The 21,051-nt window shown below is 31.8% G+C and overlaps 1 protein-coding gene across 1 annotated transcript in view; it reads left to right on the top strand.

The window, feature by feature from the left end:
• Nucleotides 1–10,131: 10,131 nt before the first annotated feature.
• Nucleotides 10,132–21,051, top strand: part of LOC127700960 (beta-galactosidase-1-like protein 2) — a 28,127-nt gene continuing 17,207 nt past the window's right edge. Inside the window, exons 1-6 of the mRNA XM_052204712.1 lie at nt 10,132–10,628; nt 14,670–14,738; nt 15,766–15,861; nt 17,794–17,902; nt 18,519–18,611; nt 20,483–20,558. Of these exons, the coding sequence (XP_052060672.1) occupies nt 10,237–10,628; nt 14,670–14,738; nt 15,766–15,861; nt 17,794–17,902; nt 18,519–18,611; nt 20,483–20,558 (835 nt within the window). The 5' untranslated portion in view covers nt 10,132–10,236. The remainder of the gene's footprint in view (nt 10,629–14,669; nt 14,739–15,765; nt 15,862–17,793; nt 17,903–18,518; nt 18,612–20,482; nt 20,559–21,051) is intronic.

Raw genomic sequence — 21,051 nt, 5'->3', positions numbered from 1 at the left:
CTCTTTTCTTAGACTGTGACAATAATTTCAGCTTATAAGCTACTTTTTACTTGTCAAGAGCATCATGTATTCATGATGGGCAATAGTAGTTGGACGGCATAAACAGATTTCCTTCCGGTTTTTTATAGAGTTCATGCTGCTAAGTCATTGTTGTCTATGTATAGTGTTTTGTAGACCGTTATTCGTCTTTTCATCGCTTTTCCTTTCGGCATTGTTTTGTTGTCTCTTTATCTTCGACTTAAGAGTTTGTGATTGTCCACTTAGTAGTTTCTTCCTCTGTTTACATTGTATTGCTGGGTCTATTCAATTGCTCCACGAAACCAGTTTCCAAATTACAACTTCCACTTTATCAGCAAACAATACCAGGCTTCATAGTCACTGACAGTGAAAAACTTGTTTCTCTAAAGACGATGTGAACCATATCAGATTTGAATACTAAAACAAGTAAAACTAGACAAAGTGATGCCCCCGCACTCCACTCTGAAGTAACTGTATTATAATGTAGGACTTTCTTTTCGATATTATTGTGTCTGGGAGACACAATTGATGCCCCTGCAGATGCAAAGTGTTATTTTAAAATAACTATAACATTTAACCGCTTATACCCCAAAAATGACGAAGTTCAACTATCTCCCAAAAAAGCAAATATTAATAAAAATAAAAAACCTGACCACATGCACACCTTCAATATATGTACAAGCAGACAGCAAGGTGAAAACTTCCTAGGATTCAAACTGTAGGAGGAGTTATGCGGAATAACTATATACCCACAATGGGACGGACAGGGGTAAAACAATATGCCCCCCCCCCCCCCAACTTTTAGTTGCGGGGGCATAAAAAACTCTTAGAGGACATACAATCCAAGTCCCTTTTCTCGTGCAATTGTATAAATCAAATCAAATCAAATCAAATCAAATATGTATAATCATACTTAACTTTTCTACCCATTACATAAATATTCCTGAGTCTAAACTTAATGAGAGAATGGAAGAATGAGCATAACTTAATTTCATAAAGCATTATAGTTAATCAAAGAAAATTTAAACATCTGTTACATGAGGAGACAAACTACACTTTGCAAAAACTTGAAACCCACACTAGTTCATACAAAATAAAAATAAGGAGATGTTGCATGATTGCCAAAGAGACAACTATCCACCCAAGTCCAAAGAAACGGACGTAAGCAACCATAGGTCAATGTGGACCTTTAACAATGAGTAAAACCCATACCGTAATGCCAGCTATAAAAGGGTCTGACATGACAAAATTGTGAGACAATCCAAACGGGGAAAACAACCACCTAATCAATGACAAAACAATAAACGAAAAACTAATGTGACAAACTACAATCAACGACAAAGTTCTCTCAAACTGACATTATCCGACAAACTACAACCAACGACAAAGTTCTCTCAAACTGACATTATCCGACAAACTACAACCAACGACAAAGTTCTCTCAAACTGACATTATCCGACAAACTACAACCAACGACAAAGTTCTCTCAAACTGACATTATCTAGTTGCTTGAATTTTTAATTTACTATATAATTGACATGCTTGTTGGACGTTTTTTTTTCAACAGACAGTCGGCATTCCAATGAAAATTATGCATTTGCTCCTCTTCTCTTCCACTTATTCTTTTATTTGTTTGCGGCATTCTTCATGCAAGGTTTTTTTATGAGCCTAGGATTATTCTTTAAACTTCACGTTCCGCTGTATCGACGATGATAACATCTTACTAAATAATTAAAAGTATGGTGACTATATATGTTGATCCGACCTATCAATCCCAAGGATACTACAGACACATTTACATATAAGTCAATATGATTATAAAATACAGATCCTGTGTCCATGCTTTTCTTACAAGCGTTGCGTGGACACGTGATCTGTATTTCAATTAGATTGCGTGTACATCTGATTGATATCTTGACCTACATCTAGAAAAAGTCGATGTTGAATTAATATTTACTTCAAAAGAGATTATTTCAATTTTCCAATTGTAAATTCTCCATTTCTATGCAATAACATTCCAGTTCACCTGTATATGGAGTATATATCTCCATCATTTGGTTGTCTGCTATGGAATATTTATGTCACATATGAACACAGATAAATTAAACTTGGCGTAGCATTAATCACCATCTTTTTTCTTCTTTCTCTTTTTTTTTTGGGGGGGGGGGGGGGGGGGTAGGCGGTGGGCAGGAGTAGGATCGTTTTGTTCCATCAGGTTTTTTGTGCAGTGCTTGTTTGTTCATCTTTTTTATGCTTTTTTTCTTAGACTTATAACGGGGTTTTTTTTATTGCCCCTTTGGTATTTCTCACCTATTTTAAAAAAGAAAACACAACAAATCAAGTTTCGTTTTTAAAACGTTGTGTGCTAGGCCGCGTTTTCTCAAAATATAGACTTTGATCAAGGGTCGAATTTGAAGTACCAAACGCTACAGATATTTCAAATCATAATTGGCAATGTTCCAAATGTCAATTGGACTTTAAAAAGGTAGTATTAGGATATAAACAAAAGGGGATATAACTTGTTTTACGGTTTGTAAAAAAGTAGTTTATATCGTCGTATTACAACAAAAATTTAAAAAGATGTGTCGACAAGCACGTTTTCAAAAGGTTATTCAAAAGTCTCTTATTTTATTAGGATTTTACACGGAAAAGGCACCAATGATCATGTGACTAGAAAGAAAATTAAATATGTAGAAGTTTGAGATAAAATATGAAATGATAGTTCTGGTAAAATGCTTTCGATGAAAGAAAGGGATGGGATCATTGTGCTCGTTTTGAAATTTGTTGCTAGATAACAAAAATAATAGATTTACGGGAAATACTTTTATAGACAGAATCTTCTAGACATGTATATGTTTAGTCCTTTTGTATCTGAAGTAATGCTGATCTTATCATATCTTATCTTATAATACTCATCATCCTTTATAAAAGAGATATACAAAATACACATATATACTGTATTTGTCTTATAATACTCATCACCCTTTATTAAAGAGATATACAAATAAAATTGAGAATGGAAATGGGGAATATGTCAAAGAGACAACAACCCGACCAAATAGCAGAAAACAACCGAAGGCCACCAATGCGTCTTCAACACAGCGAGAAAATCCCGCACCCGGAGGCGGGCTTCAGCTGGCCCCTAAATATAAATGTGTACTAGTTCAGTGAAAATGGACGTCATACTAAACTCCAAAACATATAAATGAACTAAAATTAAAAAAACATACAAGACTAACAAAGGCCAGAGGCTCCTGACTAGGGACAGTCGCAAAAATGCGGCGGGGTTAAACATGTTTTGTGAGATCTCAACCCTCCCCTATACCTCTAGCCAATATAGAATAAACAAACACACAGCAGTACGCACAGTAAAACTCAGTTTAAAAGAAGTCCGAGTCCGATGCCAGAATAAGTAACAAAAGAAACTAAGCAAAATGACAATGACACATAAATTAACAAAGAACTACTAGCAGTTACTGACATGCCAGCTCCAGACTTCAATTAAACTGATTGAAAGATTATGTCTTCATCATATGAAAATCAAGCACAATCCCTCCCGTTAGGGTTTAATATCATACCATCATAAAATATATGAGAAGAACATAACCTGTATCATGCCAACAACTAGTTTTAGAACAAATGTGTTTATTTCCGATGCAAAGACCCTATGAGTGAATCAATATTAATACCAAAATATGCCATCTGCAATTACCTGACAACAGTATCGTAACTATATCCCTTCTGAATAAGTCTGTTTAAAGGTTTAGTTAGCTTTTGAGGTGAATGCCGACATTTTTGTGCTTTGTAGAGAATATTACCATAAAAGATTGGATGTGAAATAACTGAACGTATAAGATGTCTGCATGTTGATTTATATTTACGAATAATGTCCTTGTACCGATGATAAAATTTAGTAAATGTTTTGACTAGTTTGTGATATCGAAAACCCTGGTGTAATATTTTTTCAGTAATACAGAGATTTCTTTCGTTAAAATCAAATACGTTGTTACATACACGAGCGAATCGAACAAGTTGAGTTATATAAACACCATAAGATGGTGACAAGGGAGCGTCACCATCTAAAAATGGATAATTAACAATAGGAAATGAAAAATCATCTCTTTTATCATAAATTTTGGTATTAAGCTTCCCGTTAAAGATATAGATATCAAGATCCAGGAAAGAGCAGTATTCATTGTTAGTGTTAGCTTTATTTAAAGTCAGTTCAGCAGGATAAATCTCTTTATTGTACTGAAGTCGTCATTATTGAGAGCCAATATATCATCCAAATATCTAAAAGTGTTATCAAATTTTTGTATCAGATGATTGTTTCGATGGGTCTTTGCTGATTTTAGTCATAAATTGTAACTCATAAAAATACAGAAACAGGTCCGCAATAAGTGGTGCACAGTTAGTCCCCATTGGAATTCCGATAACTTGACGATATACGGAATCCCCATAGCGAACAAAAATGTTATCTAGTAAAAATTCAAGGGCAGTTATAGTATCAAAGCAGGTCCAATTGACATTGTTCTTTTGTTTGTAGTTACTAAAAAATGACCTTAAAGCGTGTGAATATATATATTCGCATTTTGACTTTTTAAATGCCCATTTAATTAGGTGTGTAAATTTTTTCTTAATAAGATTATGACGAGGCAAAGTGGTATATAGGGTAGAAAAATCAAAACTTTGAACAGATTCGAAATCACAAATATAAGCATGCAATTTATCAAGTACTTCCAAAGAATTTTTGACACTCCAAAAGTAATTTATTCCACTACTTTCAAAGGCCTTATTTGAACAAATCATTACCAGGTTTTTGATTGTACTAAGTGTACTTGTAAGTAGAATAGACAGTTTAGTAGTGGACATATATACTGTATGTTATCTTATAATACTCATCACCCTTTATTACAGAGATATACACAATACACATATAATATATACAGTACTGTATGTTGCTGCTATTTATTCAAATCTTTAAATTTCGTATTTTAAATAAAGCACATATATAAATGTCATAAGTTAAAACCAATTTCCTTCTTTATTCGAATGAAATTTTCTAGAAAAAAAATGCATTTCTGCATGAAACTTAAATATCTTGATCGAATTCGAACATTAGCATTCACAGTCGACGAAAAACTCCCGGAGGCGCTTGCTACCTTGAACATTTGAAGTTTAAAACGTCAGTTATACTTACATAAACAATGATTCAGCATTTTATAGTCCTGAATACAAGATGATATTTGAAATGATACATGTCCAAGACTTCCCGATGTCGATATAGACAATGTAGACATGACGTCCAATCGATATCGATAAAGTTAAACACTCATGACATAGTCAGATGTAGCTTTTGATGGCGACACAATTAACAAAACCTGATGTGGTTATCGTCAATATTGACAAGTTATTGATGATAACTCAAGATAATAACATAGTGTCGTCGGTTGCTGTCTGTCATATTTGATTTTTTCATTTATCATTTATACATGAATCAGAATGTTTTTTTTTCATTTGAAATACTTGTAATTGACATTTTGTCATGCCGGTATTACATGTATTAGTGTTGCTTGTTGTTGAAGACTGTACGGTTACATATATAGTTGTTTAATTCCTCATCCTTTTCGTGTCTAGTGGTTGGTTGTTTAATTTAAAATCGTACAACATCTCCTTATCGTAACATTTAATTACGGCACACAAACTAAACTAAAAAAAAAAAGGGAATAGAGAAAAAATCATGAGGAATATATTCAAATTTTGAACGCAATTGATATTGTCAACATCGTCGATATCGACAGCTAAAACTGACGAACCAGGAAAAAAGTGAGTTGTCGATATAGATAAATGTATAGCAGATAGACATTTGAAATATAGTTTGTCGATAACGACTCGATGTTATCGATATCGTCGATATCGACAACTGTATCAGATGAATATAGTGTAAACTCATTGAAAGATCATCGAGTCAAATCAGTGAGAAAACTTTTAAAAGTCTCATTGGAAATTATAAAACTTATTTTTACATTGTTAAATTGAAGAATTGAATGAAAAACATAAACTAAACTATATGAAATAAAAACAAAACATCATGAAGTTGAAATGTCGAATTGGAATCAATATGATATATTGCATCGATAGCTGAAACAGATACACCAGGAGAAAATTAATTGTCTTTGTGGACAACTGTATCATATAAACATTTTGAACATACACATAAGGCGAAGAAAACTCTTGCTTTAAATGTATCTAAAGTAAACAAAATTAGAGTAAATCAATGCAATGGAAATTTCAATTGTCGATATCGATTTGATATCGACAACATAAACACGGATGATTTAGGTGAAGAGAAAAAAAGGAAAATAAAAGAAAAAAAGGTCCAAGCTCCAAGTGCCTGTGTCAATTCAAAACAACATTAAATACTCGGATTAATTGATTTTGATTTGCTGGTCCCAAGTCAATCGTTTCCAGAAGTTGCTACAAAACAAATGCATTCAGTTTTTCAAACTTTTCTCAAAAATAACATACTAGAATAAGAATAAGAATAAGAATATTTTATTTCCAATTAAAGGGCCCTATAAAGAGCTTTCATCACATTACATACAAGTACATAAGATTAGACATAAATTAGAGACATATAAGAAAACAACATCGTTTAATACTATTAAAAAATGCTATAAAAGGCCAGGACAGAACCAGATAATACAATTCACATCATTGAAATATACCATTCAAAATCATATACTACTCGAAATATGTGTATTTGTGGCTAATTTGCATTTATTATCTTTGAACTTCTCCTTCTCTCAAGATTTTTAGATAAATACTTTCCCAAACATTTATACATATTTAAATTTTCTTGTGTAAATAGCCATGAAAACTTTGAAAAATTGTCTAAAGATTGAAAATTATTACAAGTTAGAGAAATTTCAGTAAAAAAACTCATTTCTGTTATCAACATATAGTGGACATTCAGTCACAAAGTGTATCTCATCTTCAACTTTATTTAATGTACAGTATAAACATTTCTAAGTGTTCTATTCACATAAATTTTGGCATATCTATCAGTCTCAATCCTTAATGGATGAGCGCTTATTCTAATCTTACAGATTGATTGCCTAGATTAAGATTTTTTAAGAGAGAAGATACCCAATATTAATAACCCAATATATAAAAAGGATGAAAACTTTCCGTTTCATAAAATTCAAGGATTTGTATAGTATCCTTAATAAAAATCAGAAGTTAAGTCACGGAATACGTGCAGGAATCCGAATCCGACTTATTTTAGTCAATGCTCTGAAGCTTCCGGTAAGTTGGAAACTTTTTTTTTTTTATAAAAAATATTTCAAAGCAGGTGAATTATAAAGTTTTAGGTAACTTGAATTAGTCCCAAACACCGGAAAAAAAGACCACTCTGCACAATAGTAAGTTAGAGGTCAAAAGTGTTTCCCCATTTGAAAATTCATCTATTTTAAGGTTCATGTGGACCCTTTGGCTAAAATGGCTGCATTTTTACCTCAAAATTTACTCTGAGGACAGACAAACCTGCGCATCTGGAAAAGTTTTAAGGCATAGCATGCCCTAGATAAATAAACTTCTAATGCATTGTATGTTTTAGAAAATTTAAAACTTAACTGGATTTAGCAGTGCACTTTTTTTCGTCCCTGCAGAAGATGATAAAATTAACAAACAGTTGAGTTTCACTTGATATGGTCCACTCAGGTACACAGTTTAAATCACCAATTATTGTCAGGTATCTATTGTCCATCTATTGTCCATGTCAATCAAAACAGTTCACTTCAATTATTACCTGCGGGGAAGTTCTCAAACCTCTTTCCCAACTTTATTTTGGCACCTCCTGCATGTCCTGGTGGAATGAAAAAAAGTGCACTGCAAAATCCAGTTAAGTTTTTAATTTTCTAAAACATAAAATATATTTGAATTTTATTTATCTAGGGCATGCTATGCCTTAAAACTTTTCCAGATGCACAGGTTTGTCTGTACTCAGAGTAAATTTTGAGGTGAAAATGCAGCCATTTTAGACGAAGGGTCCACATGAACCTTAAACAAATTTCTCCTTTATACATGTAACTTATTTTCTTGTCCTGTTGTCCGAATTGAATGGAATTTTCCCCTTTGAATACAGAAATGTCGGCAGTTTCTTACGAAAATTATGAATTATTTAAGGAAATCACTGTTTATATACAAATATGAATTTTTGCACACGAAAAAATTATGTCTGTACATTTTGTATACATATAGGAAATGACACATACATTGTACAAATGTACGTGACATAATTTTGTATAAAATAATGATTTCTCAGTTATGCCATTTCATAAAAATATTTCTCAATGACCATGAAATTATATAAACATTAATGAGTTTAACATTTGAAAATACCAGACATGAAATAAGTTTTAGACAATATTTAAAAAAAAGTTTTTATGAAATATATATGTATCATGTATATATATAGGGGAATAACCAAATTGTCAAAAAAATATGATTGATTTTGATTTTTGGTGTTTTAACGCTACTTTTAAGTACCGCTTTTGGGCTATTTCGTGGCAGCCAGTTTTTATTGGTGGAGGAAGCTGGAGTGCCTGGAGAAAACCACCGACCTTCGATAGGAAAACTGACAATCCTAGTCAGTTAAGATTGGAGTCGAGTGCACCTGCATGAGCGGGGTTCGAACTCACAACCTCAGTGTTGACTGGCTAGTGATTACAGTCAAAAAACTGTACAAACTAGACAAACTGTAGTTGTTCACCAGTTCATATAAACTTTAATTACAGTTTAAATTAAACCGTCTTACTTAATTTTAACGAGAAGATAAATTTAGCGTAAAAATATACAATTTTGAATTCAAATATAGAAAACATGTATTAGTCAATACGCCAGTTTCGAGATAGTTGAATCTGTCATGTGACTTCCTTCACCATGTGACCAAAATGTAGGCATCGTCACTTCCAACACACGTTGAGCGAACGGGTGAAAAAGATAAATGCTTACAGCTATACTACACAAAAAATTTGGGAAGATAAAATCTTATTAGTTGGTCACTCTCCCTTCAGTCGTACAGGAATTGATGCTTCTTTTAGTACTTTTATAGGGTTGTAAAAGCATTGACCGTGCGCACATTTTTAGAATGAAGCGCTCCACGCTTCATACAAAATGTACTTCAGTCAACGCTTTTACACCCCAATAAATTTACAAAAAGAAGCTTTCAATTCATAATATTCAAACTAAGACTTTATTCATGAACAATTTATTTTACTTTCTTTCTCATGTTGAAAATCTATTTATATTGTTTCATTGTCTATTTATACTTTTATACATTCCACTTTCACTTTCATGGTTAAACTATGACCTTGCATTTAGACAACCTGATTCGCATTTATTTGTATTATATGTATTCTGATGACGGTGTCCTAGGCACCGAAACATGTCGATGAATAAAATTACCACAGCAATCTCTCGAGTGTTGTTGTTATAAGACTTTCTACATTAAAAAATAAATGTATAATCAAAGCACAATAAACAGCAGGCATCAAAGTTTAGTTCTTGGGGAGCAAGGAATGCCATTATTTGCATAAATTACAGGTACTATTTTCAGAAAAACACAAAAAGGATATTTTTGAACTGGCCAAAAGATTATAGATTTCTATTTATAGTTTAAAACTGACAAAGGCTTATTATTTTCTGACCTTATTTCCTGACTAGAACCCAGATATTAAAAAAACTCCCTAACCCTTTGAATTGAATTTTTGATCTATATACCCAGGGCTTTATATATATACGATACATGTATTTTGACAATGAAGATTCAAATGTCAAAGGTTAGCTTTTATTAAATATATATGTGTCATGCTATCATACATGTACACTGATGTATTGTAACATGAAGATACAAACACAAAAATGTTTCCATTTTGTATTTGTTTCTATTTTTTGACTTCATGAAATTCTAATTCCTTTAGTAAGAAAGTTCATGAAAGTGACAAATGTATTTTTATTTGCCTAATGATGTGTATGATTTTATTTTACCATAATGTGTGAAAATATTGATTTATTCATTTTAAGGAAGTTTTTCTTTTCTTTTTTTTCAGAATTATTATTAAAAACATTTAATATTGTATTTTAATAAAAACTGTGTACATTATACATACAAAAAGTGTACCATCTGTAGAAACATCTGTTTTGCTGTGTATAGTAATGAGAAAACGATTATTGAATGAAGATGATGACAGTGATTATGATAATAAACCAGTAAAGAAAACAGCAATGAAAGTTATACAACTAAATCCAAAAACTAAAACTGTGTTTGCAATTGTTCTTGTTATTGCTACAATCATTTATTTTATGAACTTTCCAATATTTATTTCTAATGAAGTAGAAGAATTTGACATTCCCAAAGACAATGTTATTAAAAGTGGAGAAACTTATGTTAGTCCTGGAAGTTTAAAGTTTAAAAAACGTCAGTTTTATCTTGATGGGCAACCATTGCGTATTTTGAGTGGTGCAGTACATTATTTTCGTATACCAGAGGATTATTGGGATGATATTTTAAAGAAAGCTAAAGCAGCTGGTCTGAATACAATTGATACGTAAGTTCACTTTATATTTTCATTCTACTAAAGCAGCTGGTCTGAATACAGTTGGTACGTAAGTTAATCTTATAATTTCATTCTACTAAAGGAGCTGGTCTGAATACAAATGGTTCGTAAGTTAATCTTGTACTTTCATTCTACTAAAGCAGCTGGTCTGAATACAATTGGTACGTAAGTTAATCTTATAATTTCATTCTACTAAAGGAGCTGGTCTGAATACAAATGGTTCGTAAGTTAATCTTGTACTTTCATTCTACTAAAGCAGCTGGTCTGAATACAATTGATACGTAAGTTAATCTTATAATTTCATTCTACTAAAGCAGCTGGTCTGAATACAAATGGTTCGTAAGTTAATCTTGTACTTTCATTCTACTAAAGCAGCTGGTCTGAATACAATTGATACGTAAGTTAATCTTATAATTTCATTCTACTAAAGCAGCTGGTCTGAATACAATTGATACGTAAGTTAATCTTATAATTTCATTCTACTAAAGGAGCTGGTCTTAATACAATTGGTACGTAAGTTAATCTTATAATTTCATTCTACTAAAGCAGCTGGTCTGAATACAATTGGTATGTAAGTTAATCTTATAATTTCATTCTACTAAAGCAGCTGGTCTGAATACAATTGATAGGTAAGTTCACTTTATACTTTCATTCTACTAAAGCAGCTGGTCTGAATACAATTGATAGGTAAGTTCACTTTATACTTTCATTCTACTAAAGCAGCTGGTCTGAATACAATTGATAGGTAAGTTCACTTTATACTTTCATTCTACTAAAGCAGCTGGTCTGAATACAATTGATAGGTAAGTTCACTTTATACTTTCATTCTACTAAAGCAGCTGGTCTGAATACAATTGATAGGTAAGTTCACTTTATACTTTCATTCTACTAAAGCAGCTGGTCTGAATACAATTGATAGGTAAGTTCACTTTATACTTTCATTCTACTAAAGCAGCTGGTCTGAATACAATTGATAAGTAAGTTCACTTTATACTTTCATTCTACTAAAGCAGCTGGTCTGAATACAATTGATAGGTAAGTTCACTTTATACTTTCATTCTACTAAAGCAGCTGGTCTGAATACAACTGGTACATAAGTTCACTTTATATTTTCATTCTACTAAAGTAGCTGGTCTGAATACAGTTGGTACGTAAGTTCACTTTATACTTTCATTCTACTAAAGTAGCTGGTCTGAATACAATTAATAAGTAAGTTAACTTTATACTTTCATTCTACTGAAGCAGCTGGTCTGAATACAACTGGTACATAAGTTCCCTTTATAATTTCATTCTACTAAAGTAGCTGGTCTGAATACAATTAATAAGTAAGTTAACTTTATACTTTCATTCTACTGAAGCAGCTGGTCTGAATACAACTGGTACATAAGTTCCCTTTATTATTACATTCTACTAGAGCAGCAAGTCTGAATACAATTGGTACGTAAGTTCACTTAAGGTAGATGGGGTGTCTAAATTATAATCCATAGAATTTTTTAATAATTTGCCAAAATGTAGTTTATATCATGCTTTTAAAAATAAATAAATAAAAAGAATGGGTCACGGGGCTTATTTTCACGCTACAGGTTGTGCAAAATTGACAGATTTTGTATAGATTATGCATGGGAAACCCAATTTTCTGCCATAAAACAAAAACTACACCTTAGAATTTTGAGATAAAATATGAGAAGATAGCTTTCAGGTAAGAAAAAGAAAAAATGGGGTCACGGGACCCGTTTTCTTGCTACACAATAAAATAAGTAAATTCCTAACACATTCTATTGTAAAAGTAACTTTATCTGAATTATCTGCCCTTACATTTGAGTTGCCTCCCTTTATGTGGCAAAGTTGGGAAAAAAATGAATCAAACAAAAGTAATCCGTTTTTTGTAAAATACAACCATAAATATAATAAAACATGTCATTTTCTATATTGAAATGAAAATATTCTTACACATGAATTACCTATTACTCTCAAAATTTGCACATTTTATTAAAGACATAGACCGATTGTTTTCTGGTATTTCAAAATCCAAGATGGAGGAAGACACCCTATCTACCTTAATACTTTTTTTTTACTAAGGCAGCTGGTTTGAATACAATTGGCACGTAAATTAACTTTATAATTTGATTTTACTAAAGCAGCTGGTCTGAATGCAATTGGTATTTATACTTGTCTATAATAGACTCTGGGTCTATAACTGATGCTGTATATGATAATGGTTTAAAGTTCAATTGTCGTTTTTAAATTATGTGCTGTTTAAATTAATATTGTGTTTTGCAAAATTCATTTCTTCTTTTATGTAAAAGTTAAGTTAAAAATGTATGTTTATGTGAGGTTAAGGCACAGTAAATTCAGCTGTTTTCCTTAATTCATAGTGGGTTATAAGAGACAAAATTCTGCAATTCAACTACATGTACCTTGTTTATTTTCCACATTTAGTTATCAGACCTTATAAATTATTGCTTATCCCAACGGTTTTTGTGGCCATCCATTGAAGTTTCTCGATACTGGATTTTACTCACCATGGCTTGCCCATTATATATAGTTTAACAATTGGAATCTTAATAACAATAAAATTTATTTACAGGCATTTTGTTTTCATCAGAATTTATAGATAAAACATCATCATTATCACACACAAGCTGTGCACTTTTTATCTTCATTGCGAAAAAATTATTATGGCTACTTAAATAATGATTAATGCAAGCATTGTGGATCTTTACAATCAATTATGTTTTGATTACTGGTACATGTGTGTATCTTCAAACATAATCAAGTTTGGTTTGGGTTATTTCATTGCAAATATTTTTTGTCATTTTATTATCATAAGGAACATAAGTTTATAGGTGCTCAATTGTCTTTTCAGCATTCTATTTGTATTGTCTGTTAAATCCATGCAAAAAAATTGGAATTTACAGTAACTTGTGTACAGCTGTAAATCTTAGTAACTAATGATTGTACATGTATATCTTTGAAATATTCAAACCATGTACATGATGTATTGTAGATTGAAAATAAAGTTTGCATTCTTACTTACAACTCCTCTGAAACCACACCACAGAATTTCATGAAACTTTGTAGATAAAAAGGACATACTATGTAAATGTACATATTGACAGGAAATTATGATTCAATATTTTTTCTTGGAGTTATGCCCCTTTAAACTTAGAATTTTGGACTAGATATACTACTGCAACAGTTTGTCATAACAACTCCTCTGAAACTTTTCAACAGAATTTCATGACACTTTGTATATAATTAAATAATAAGGTCATACTATGAAGATGTGCATATTGACAGGAAATATTGATTCAATGTTTTTTCTAAGAGTTATGCCCCTTGAATAAAGGATTTTGGCCATTAAATGTACTACTGAAACAGTTAATGTCAGTTCAACTCCTCTGAAACCACACAACAGAACTTGATGAAACTTTGTAAATAATAAGGACATACTATGTAGATGTGCATATCGACAGGAAATTATGATTCATTGTTTTTTCTAGGAGTTATGCCCCTTTGAACTTAGAATATGGCAATGATATACTACTGCAACAGTTTGTCAGCACAACTCCTCTGAAACCACACAACAGAATTTAAAGAAACTTTGTAGATAAAAGGACATATTATGTAGATGTGCATATTGACAGGAAATTATGATTCATTGTTTTATATCGGAGCTATGCCCCTTTGAACTTAGAATTTTGGCCATGATATACATTGTACAACTGCAAGAGTTTGTCAGCCCAACTCCTCTGAAACCACAGAATAGAATCTCATGAAACTTTGTAGTTAATGAGGACATGAAATGTAGAATTTTGATCAGCTGACCTTTGTAAGAATTATGTGTCTTTGAACTTAGGAATCTGGAGAGATTTTATTTGCCCAGTGACAGTGCTGAGGCAAGAGGTATATGAGCGTGCTCACAAAGGTTCTTTCATGATTTACATACTTTTAGTATAGCTATCAACATGAAACATTTTAAATTCCTACATGACAGTATATAATAACTTGTGCATTGTTATTATATTATAGATATGTACCTTGGAATTTACATGAAGACAGACCTGGAAATTATTACTTTGCTCAACATCTTGACATTGAGTAAGTTTTTTTAGCAAATCTATTCAACAAGTTATTGTTGCTTTACTTTTTAAATCTAAGACTACTACTATGTATTGTAGAGCCCTTCTTAACCAAGCTAGAAAATAATATATTGAAGATCATTCACAAACATTTTTTTTGGAGTTCTCAGACATAAATTGTGGTCAGTTTTAACAATTTATTTAATTAAGGTTGCATCAAGTGAACAAACACCTTCTAACGGTACAGGCTGGTAGAGAGTAATCAGGAAGGATACCCGGAGGTATGCTGCGGTTGTCTTAAAACCTCAGGAAAATAATGCTACACAAAGACAACAACATCGTAGATTACTGCAAGGAAAATCTTTATTATGGTCTATGTTTCGCCACTTACGGTGGCGTCTTTAGGACAATTTAAACATAGAAAACAAATACTGAAGTACATAAAATGCGGTGCATATGATGTTACAAAGGTTAACAAGACGTAACGTCACAATAATTGATTGACGATGTTAAAATGAAAGTGAAAGTAAAAGTTAAAAATGAATTATTTATTTAATTGTGTAACTTTTTTGAAATATATTCTAGCAAATGTAGTGTTTTATCTGAATTGTTGTTAAGATTGCATATTACATTGTATGACCTTCAACAATGAGCAAAACCCATAACTTTTATTAAGCTATGAACATGACGAAAGGCCTTGACGTGACAAAATATAAAACAATTCAAACAAAACAAATAAACAGCCTGATTTATGTACAAACCAATACACAAAAAACAAATAGGAGAGACAGTGACCAATGAACAATATGAACCACTGATTTACAGTCTCTTGATTAGGGCAGGCACATACAAAATGAAAAGGGGAGGGGGGGTTAACATGTTTACGAGCACTGAATCTTCCCCCTAACCTGGGACAATGGTGTTATAGCACAATATGTGCAAATTGTAAAAATTAGTTAAAAAAGTCTTGACTCACCAGATTGACACACTAACTTCACTATTGTTTCAAACTAATGTATTTTTTTTAAACACATTCTTTCTTTCAGAAAATTTTTGCGGAAGGTAAATGACTTAGGATTATATGTGATATTTCGCCCTGGACCATACATATGCTCAGAATGGGAATTCGGAGGCTTACCAGGGTTTGTAATTAAAAAGAAACCAAGATCTCACAATATTGAATATATAAATCAAAATAAGATGTTTAGTTTTAAATGTTTCAAGTTTATGTTAAGTATTTCAGTTGTTACCCTAAATCTTGTTCATTATACTAAGTTATCTTATACAATAGAATACTTTGGGAGAAATATACTGTAGATTCAGTATTGTTTGTTGGATACCAAGGTTTGTGGATTACATTTGGTAGAGGCAAACCATCAATTTAGACATGTTAGATGGTCAATGATGTATGAATTTCTCATAGGCTTGTATAGAAACATAAGCAAATCCACAAAATCAAGTTTTCATGAAAAAATGATTTTTCTTTACTACACGAAAAAAAAAGTATCCACAGTAACTGCATTAATTAGTTAATACTGTAACAGTAATTATCACCATTTTGTGCATTTTCCTTTGATATTTTTTGGTGATAATTTTTCATATCATGCTACTTGCTTGAGATTGAAAATTATTGTCAGAAACTAAGGGTGCATGTGACGTCAATATAAACATGAACGACATCATAAACAAAATAGCAATAAACAGATGATCAATGGTCTTTCAAACTCGAGGATGTTTCTCAGCCACATCTCATCTCAGGGCTGTCGCCCTTCAATGAGATTGTAGTTGAGAAACACCCTCTTGTTTGAAAAACCATCAATAATCTATAAATCTTTCATGACTTCACACCAAAGAATCTGGACTTATATTACAGTTTTCAACAAGTTACTGTAAGGCTTTCAATACAAATCTAAATATTTAAAATAACTTTGTCAAGGATTTCTTGTGTGTGAGTAAAGGACTGACCACTATATATGTAGCATTTATTGTCTTCCAATAATTATGTTGAACTTACTGTAAACAAACAGACAAAACATCATAGAGACTGATACTGTTCAAGTATGGTAAATATCCAAAATAAAGTAAAATTGCTTTTTGTCTATGAACACATCAAATAATTTGGCAGGACTTCCTTTTGGGCCCCTTTTTATGTTATGCCTTGACTTGTTCTGTAAAAATACGAGGGTTCAAACTCAAAAAGAAGTCTTACCAGATTTATGAATAAATGTTTAGTAATAATACAAAATAGTGTGATCAAGTGGCTATGAACAATAGTTGTGAGTGGGGGTGGGTAAGGAAAACATGTGCATCAAGAAAAGTGTTTGATTTTTTTTTCTGTGTGTAAAAAGATATAAATATAACAATATTGCAATGTTACCACTATGCTTTATGGTGTTTTTTTACTTCAATTTCAAGGGCAATATTTCTATCATCTTTTTTGAATATTTGACTCTTTTCCCATAATAGTTTTTTCTATCAATATTCAGAAATATAGACTTAAAGTGGGGAATTTGCATCTTGCATGCCTTCCTCTACATACCCTTTCTACTCTTTTACCCAAACCCTGCAATTCACTGAAAATTTTCTGTCTCGAATGTGCCTACTATATATAGAATAATGGCATTTTCATTTTTGATACTAAATTTATCAGCAAGAATATCAAGCGAGCCTGCTAGGCTCTATTTATTTATTTGGACAAAATAAAATGCCATTATTCTTTTTATCAGCAATTTGTCTTAACTGTATTTTTCTGGGTTGAAAATATGAAATCAAATGAAATAGTTAGTAAAACTATTTTTTCACGTACAAAACTTTGTGATAGTTGTTTGGTTGTATGAATGAAGTCGTGTGCATTTCATTGATAAATTGACGTGGATGGACATGAATATGTGACGTTGCTGCACTAACACACGACGCCATTGCCTAATATTTTAAAGTATCAAGTCCTGTCCATGATCTTGAAAATATTAGGCAGTAAGATCAAAGGGAAAATGTACAAGTTGCTGATAATATGTGATATATGATACATGTTTAGACTGTTTACAATTAATCATAAGGATATTCCAATATTTTAGATGGTTATTGAAGGATCCAGAAATGGTGATAAGATCTAACTATAAACCATACCAAGATGCAGTGGACAGATGGTTTGGTGCACTTATTCCAAAAATTAAAGATTTTCAGGTAAATAGCCAAATAACATGGACTTGTAATTGACCTTTCAGGCCTAATACTTCTTATTGTAATAACATTTTGTTTGTTTGGTAAGTAAAATTTTGTCATAATTAAGTAATGAGATATGTTTGGTACAGGGATTATTTCCTTGAAAGTCAAAAATAGCAAATAATATGAATAAAAGGAGATATGGGGTACATGCCAATGAAACCACATTCAAATATGTTTGTTTGCTGTTATAAACAGTGTTATACTTTAGAATATCAAATAGCATCGTCACATTAGATGTTCTAAATAATGTTAAAAGTAATTGAAATAGTTTTATATGAATAAAAGAAGTGTCTGGAATACATTAGTGAGACATCAATCAATTGAGACAAAAACTGAAAGACATCTAGAGGTTGACATATTTTGGTCTTCAATGATAAATAAGTTTCTAGACAATTTGTCAAATATAATTTCATGAATTTCTTTTTACAATAACTGAGACACACAGCTATATTTAATGTTACTGGTACACACAGTTATGTTTAACGTTAGTGTGACACACAGTAATTTTTTAGGCAACTGAGACACATTAATTTTTAATGTAACTTGAACACATTAATCAATTAATTTTTTCCAGAGATCTAAAGGTGGACCAATCATTGCAGTTCAAGTTGAGAATGAGTTTGGTCACTATAGTGATGAAACAGATCATCTTTTGTTTATCAAAAAAGTAAGTTTTTTATGCCCCCGCAGCTAGGGGAAGAGGGCATTAAGGGTTTACCCTTGTCCTTCTGTTCGTACCGAAATTTATTTTACGTTATATAACTTAAGTTTGCCTCAACAAAATATTATGATACTTATACACAATGCTTGATACCAAAAAACACAGATCTAGATCAAATTTGGGGGGCTTTTACTTTCACCGTTCTAGAGTTATGTCCCTTTATAAATGGAAAATTTGCTGAATTTGCCGTATATTTCTAAACAGGGGCATTTTTGTCCCATGGATACATTCTTCTTTTATTTTACCATAGCTTTTTATGGTCCAACACTAAGTTGCAGGGGCATAGAGCTAACCATGACCATGATTCCATTATTTCTCCTCCTGCCATTTAGAAATTCAAAGGTTGTTTGGACATACCTGTAGATTTTAAGCAAAGACTGCATACTCATGTAACATGGATCAAGTTCCTTCTGTCATTTAGAAATGCAACAGTTATTTAGACTTGTGTTGCCATACCTATAGATATTAAGTTTAGGGTACTGTAGACTGTATAATAAAATGTTAACGATCCTGTTCAAAGTTTGTACTGTTTGATGCATCATGTTTATTAAACTAGAACTTAAATATATCTGTTGTCAGAATTAAAGATGGTTTTAATATGATTAAGGTAGAAACAAATACATTTGTAGCAGTGCAAAATTTTTCATGCATTTGCCTAGCTAAACCTGTTGGTTTCAAATACCAGAGCAAATTAAAACATGTTACGGGTAATATCCTTACAGTTCACTTCCTAACAAATTTCTAAATGCAATGAGCAATTTTCAAGAAAACATTTATTTTTATGCCCCCTCTGCTTGGCGAATGGGGCATTAATTGTTACCCTTGACCATCTGTCTTTTCGTCTATCCGTCCCCTTTTAATTTCCGCACACTAACAAGTTTTCCTCATTCAAATTTTTATAAAACTTATACACAATGCTAAGAATCAAAACTTGCAGACAAAGTTTGAATTTGGGCAGTTAGTCACTTACCGTTCTAGAGTTTTGCCTCTTTATAACTTTGCAAATATTTTCGTTTTCGCACCCTTACTTAAGTTTGCCTCATGCAAATGTTATGAAACTCATACACAATGCTAAGGACTGAAACTGGCAGACAGAGTTTGAATTTTGGCAGTGAGTTGTCACTTACTGTTCTAGAGTTATGCCTCTTTATGACTTGGAAAATTGCAAAAATTTTCGTTTCCGCACACTAACTTAGTTTAACCTCATTTAAAGTTTATGAAATTCATACACACTAATAAACACAATTCTCAGAACAAAAAATGTGATCTTCACTTAACTACTATTAAGGTCATAAATGCTTAGTTTTTCAAATAAAGAAGTAAAGCTGACAAAGAGATTAAAAGTAAAAGAACCAAAGCATTATTCGAGAAATTCACTGGACACAACAGAACTTATCAGAAAACTTATTACATAAAAGCTAAAAACAAAACAGTGTAAATGTTAACCAATACAAAAATACCTTAGACTAGAACAAAAGAACTCTTTAAAAACTAGCAGTGACATCAAATGCTCTTAAAAAGTATTTTCACGTATTACAAGCAAGCTTGAGCGGGGGCATTTGTGTCCTCAGTCACATTGGTCTTTTATTTTTGGAAGTCATAAAATGGAATTGATGGATTTGGTGAGCACGTTTATGTTTTTCTTGTAATTGGTAGACCTGTTCAATTATAACTTCGCACAAAATATATCTAGCATACCTGCAGATACAACAAGGTTTTTTTTAAACCACCTTGACTACTCAAAGGGGGCCTTGAATGGTTGGCTATTACAGATACATTTACCATTTAAGTATAGTGTTCCTAACTTACTTTTACAGGTTCTACAAAAATATGGTATACAAGAGATGTTACTAACCTCAGACAATGGAAGACGTCAATCTTTATTTTACAACCGTAGGTTTTTTTTAAATACATGTACATGTCTTTAGAACATGTGTAATTATCCATAAAGGAGTAGGGGCATTAAGGTCAGGTTTTAACCCATGAAAACAAAGCTTTTGAGAATTATTTCAAATTGCACATAATATTTGGAAATGCATTAATTCAAGAAAAATGAATGAATTATATCAGATTTTTGATGTTATGACATCACAATTACCTGTTAAATGCACTAATTTCATGAAAACAAAGAAAACTGCAACGTTTATGCAGTTTTCCTTCATTATTTCCTTTGAGGAAACAGCGTGCACAGGCAAGAAACAACAAAATAGTTGAAGAGATGCTTTATTATAACTTTTGACATATTCTAACCAAATATAAAGTTGTTTCTTGGGATGCTTTTCCAATCTTATATATATATAAAGGTTGACAAAACAAGGAAAATCATGAAATATGACAAAATATGAGTATTTTGTAAAATTTCATGATTTTCCTTGTTTTGTCAACC

The sequence above is a fragment of the Mytilus californianus genome, unplaced genomic scaffold (genome assembly GCF_021869535.1).
Source record: "Mytilus californianus isolate M0D057914Y unplaced genomic scaffold, xbMytCali1.0.p SCAF_5, whole genome shotgun sequence".
Taxonomy (NCBI): domain Eukaryota; kingdom Metazoa; phylum Mollusca; class Bivalvia; order Mytilida; family Mytilidae; genus Mytilus; species Mytilus californianus.
Note: the sequence above shows the minus strand (reverse complement) of the source record. Positions and strands in the feature narration are given on the sequence as shown.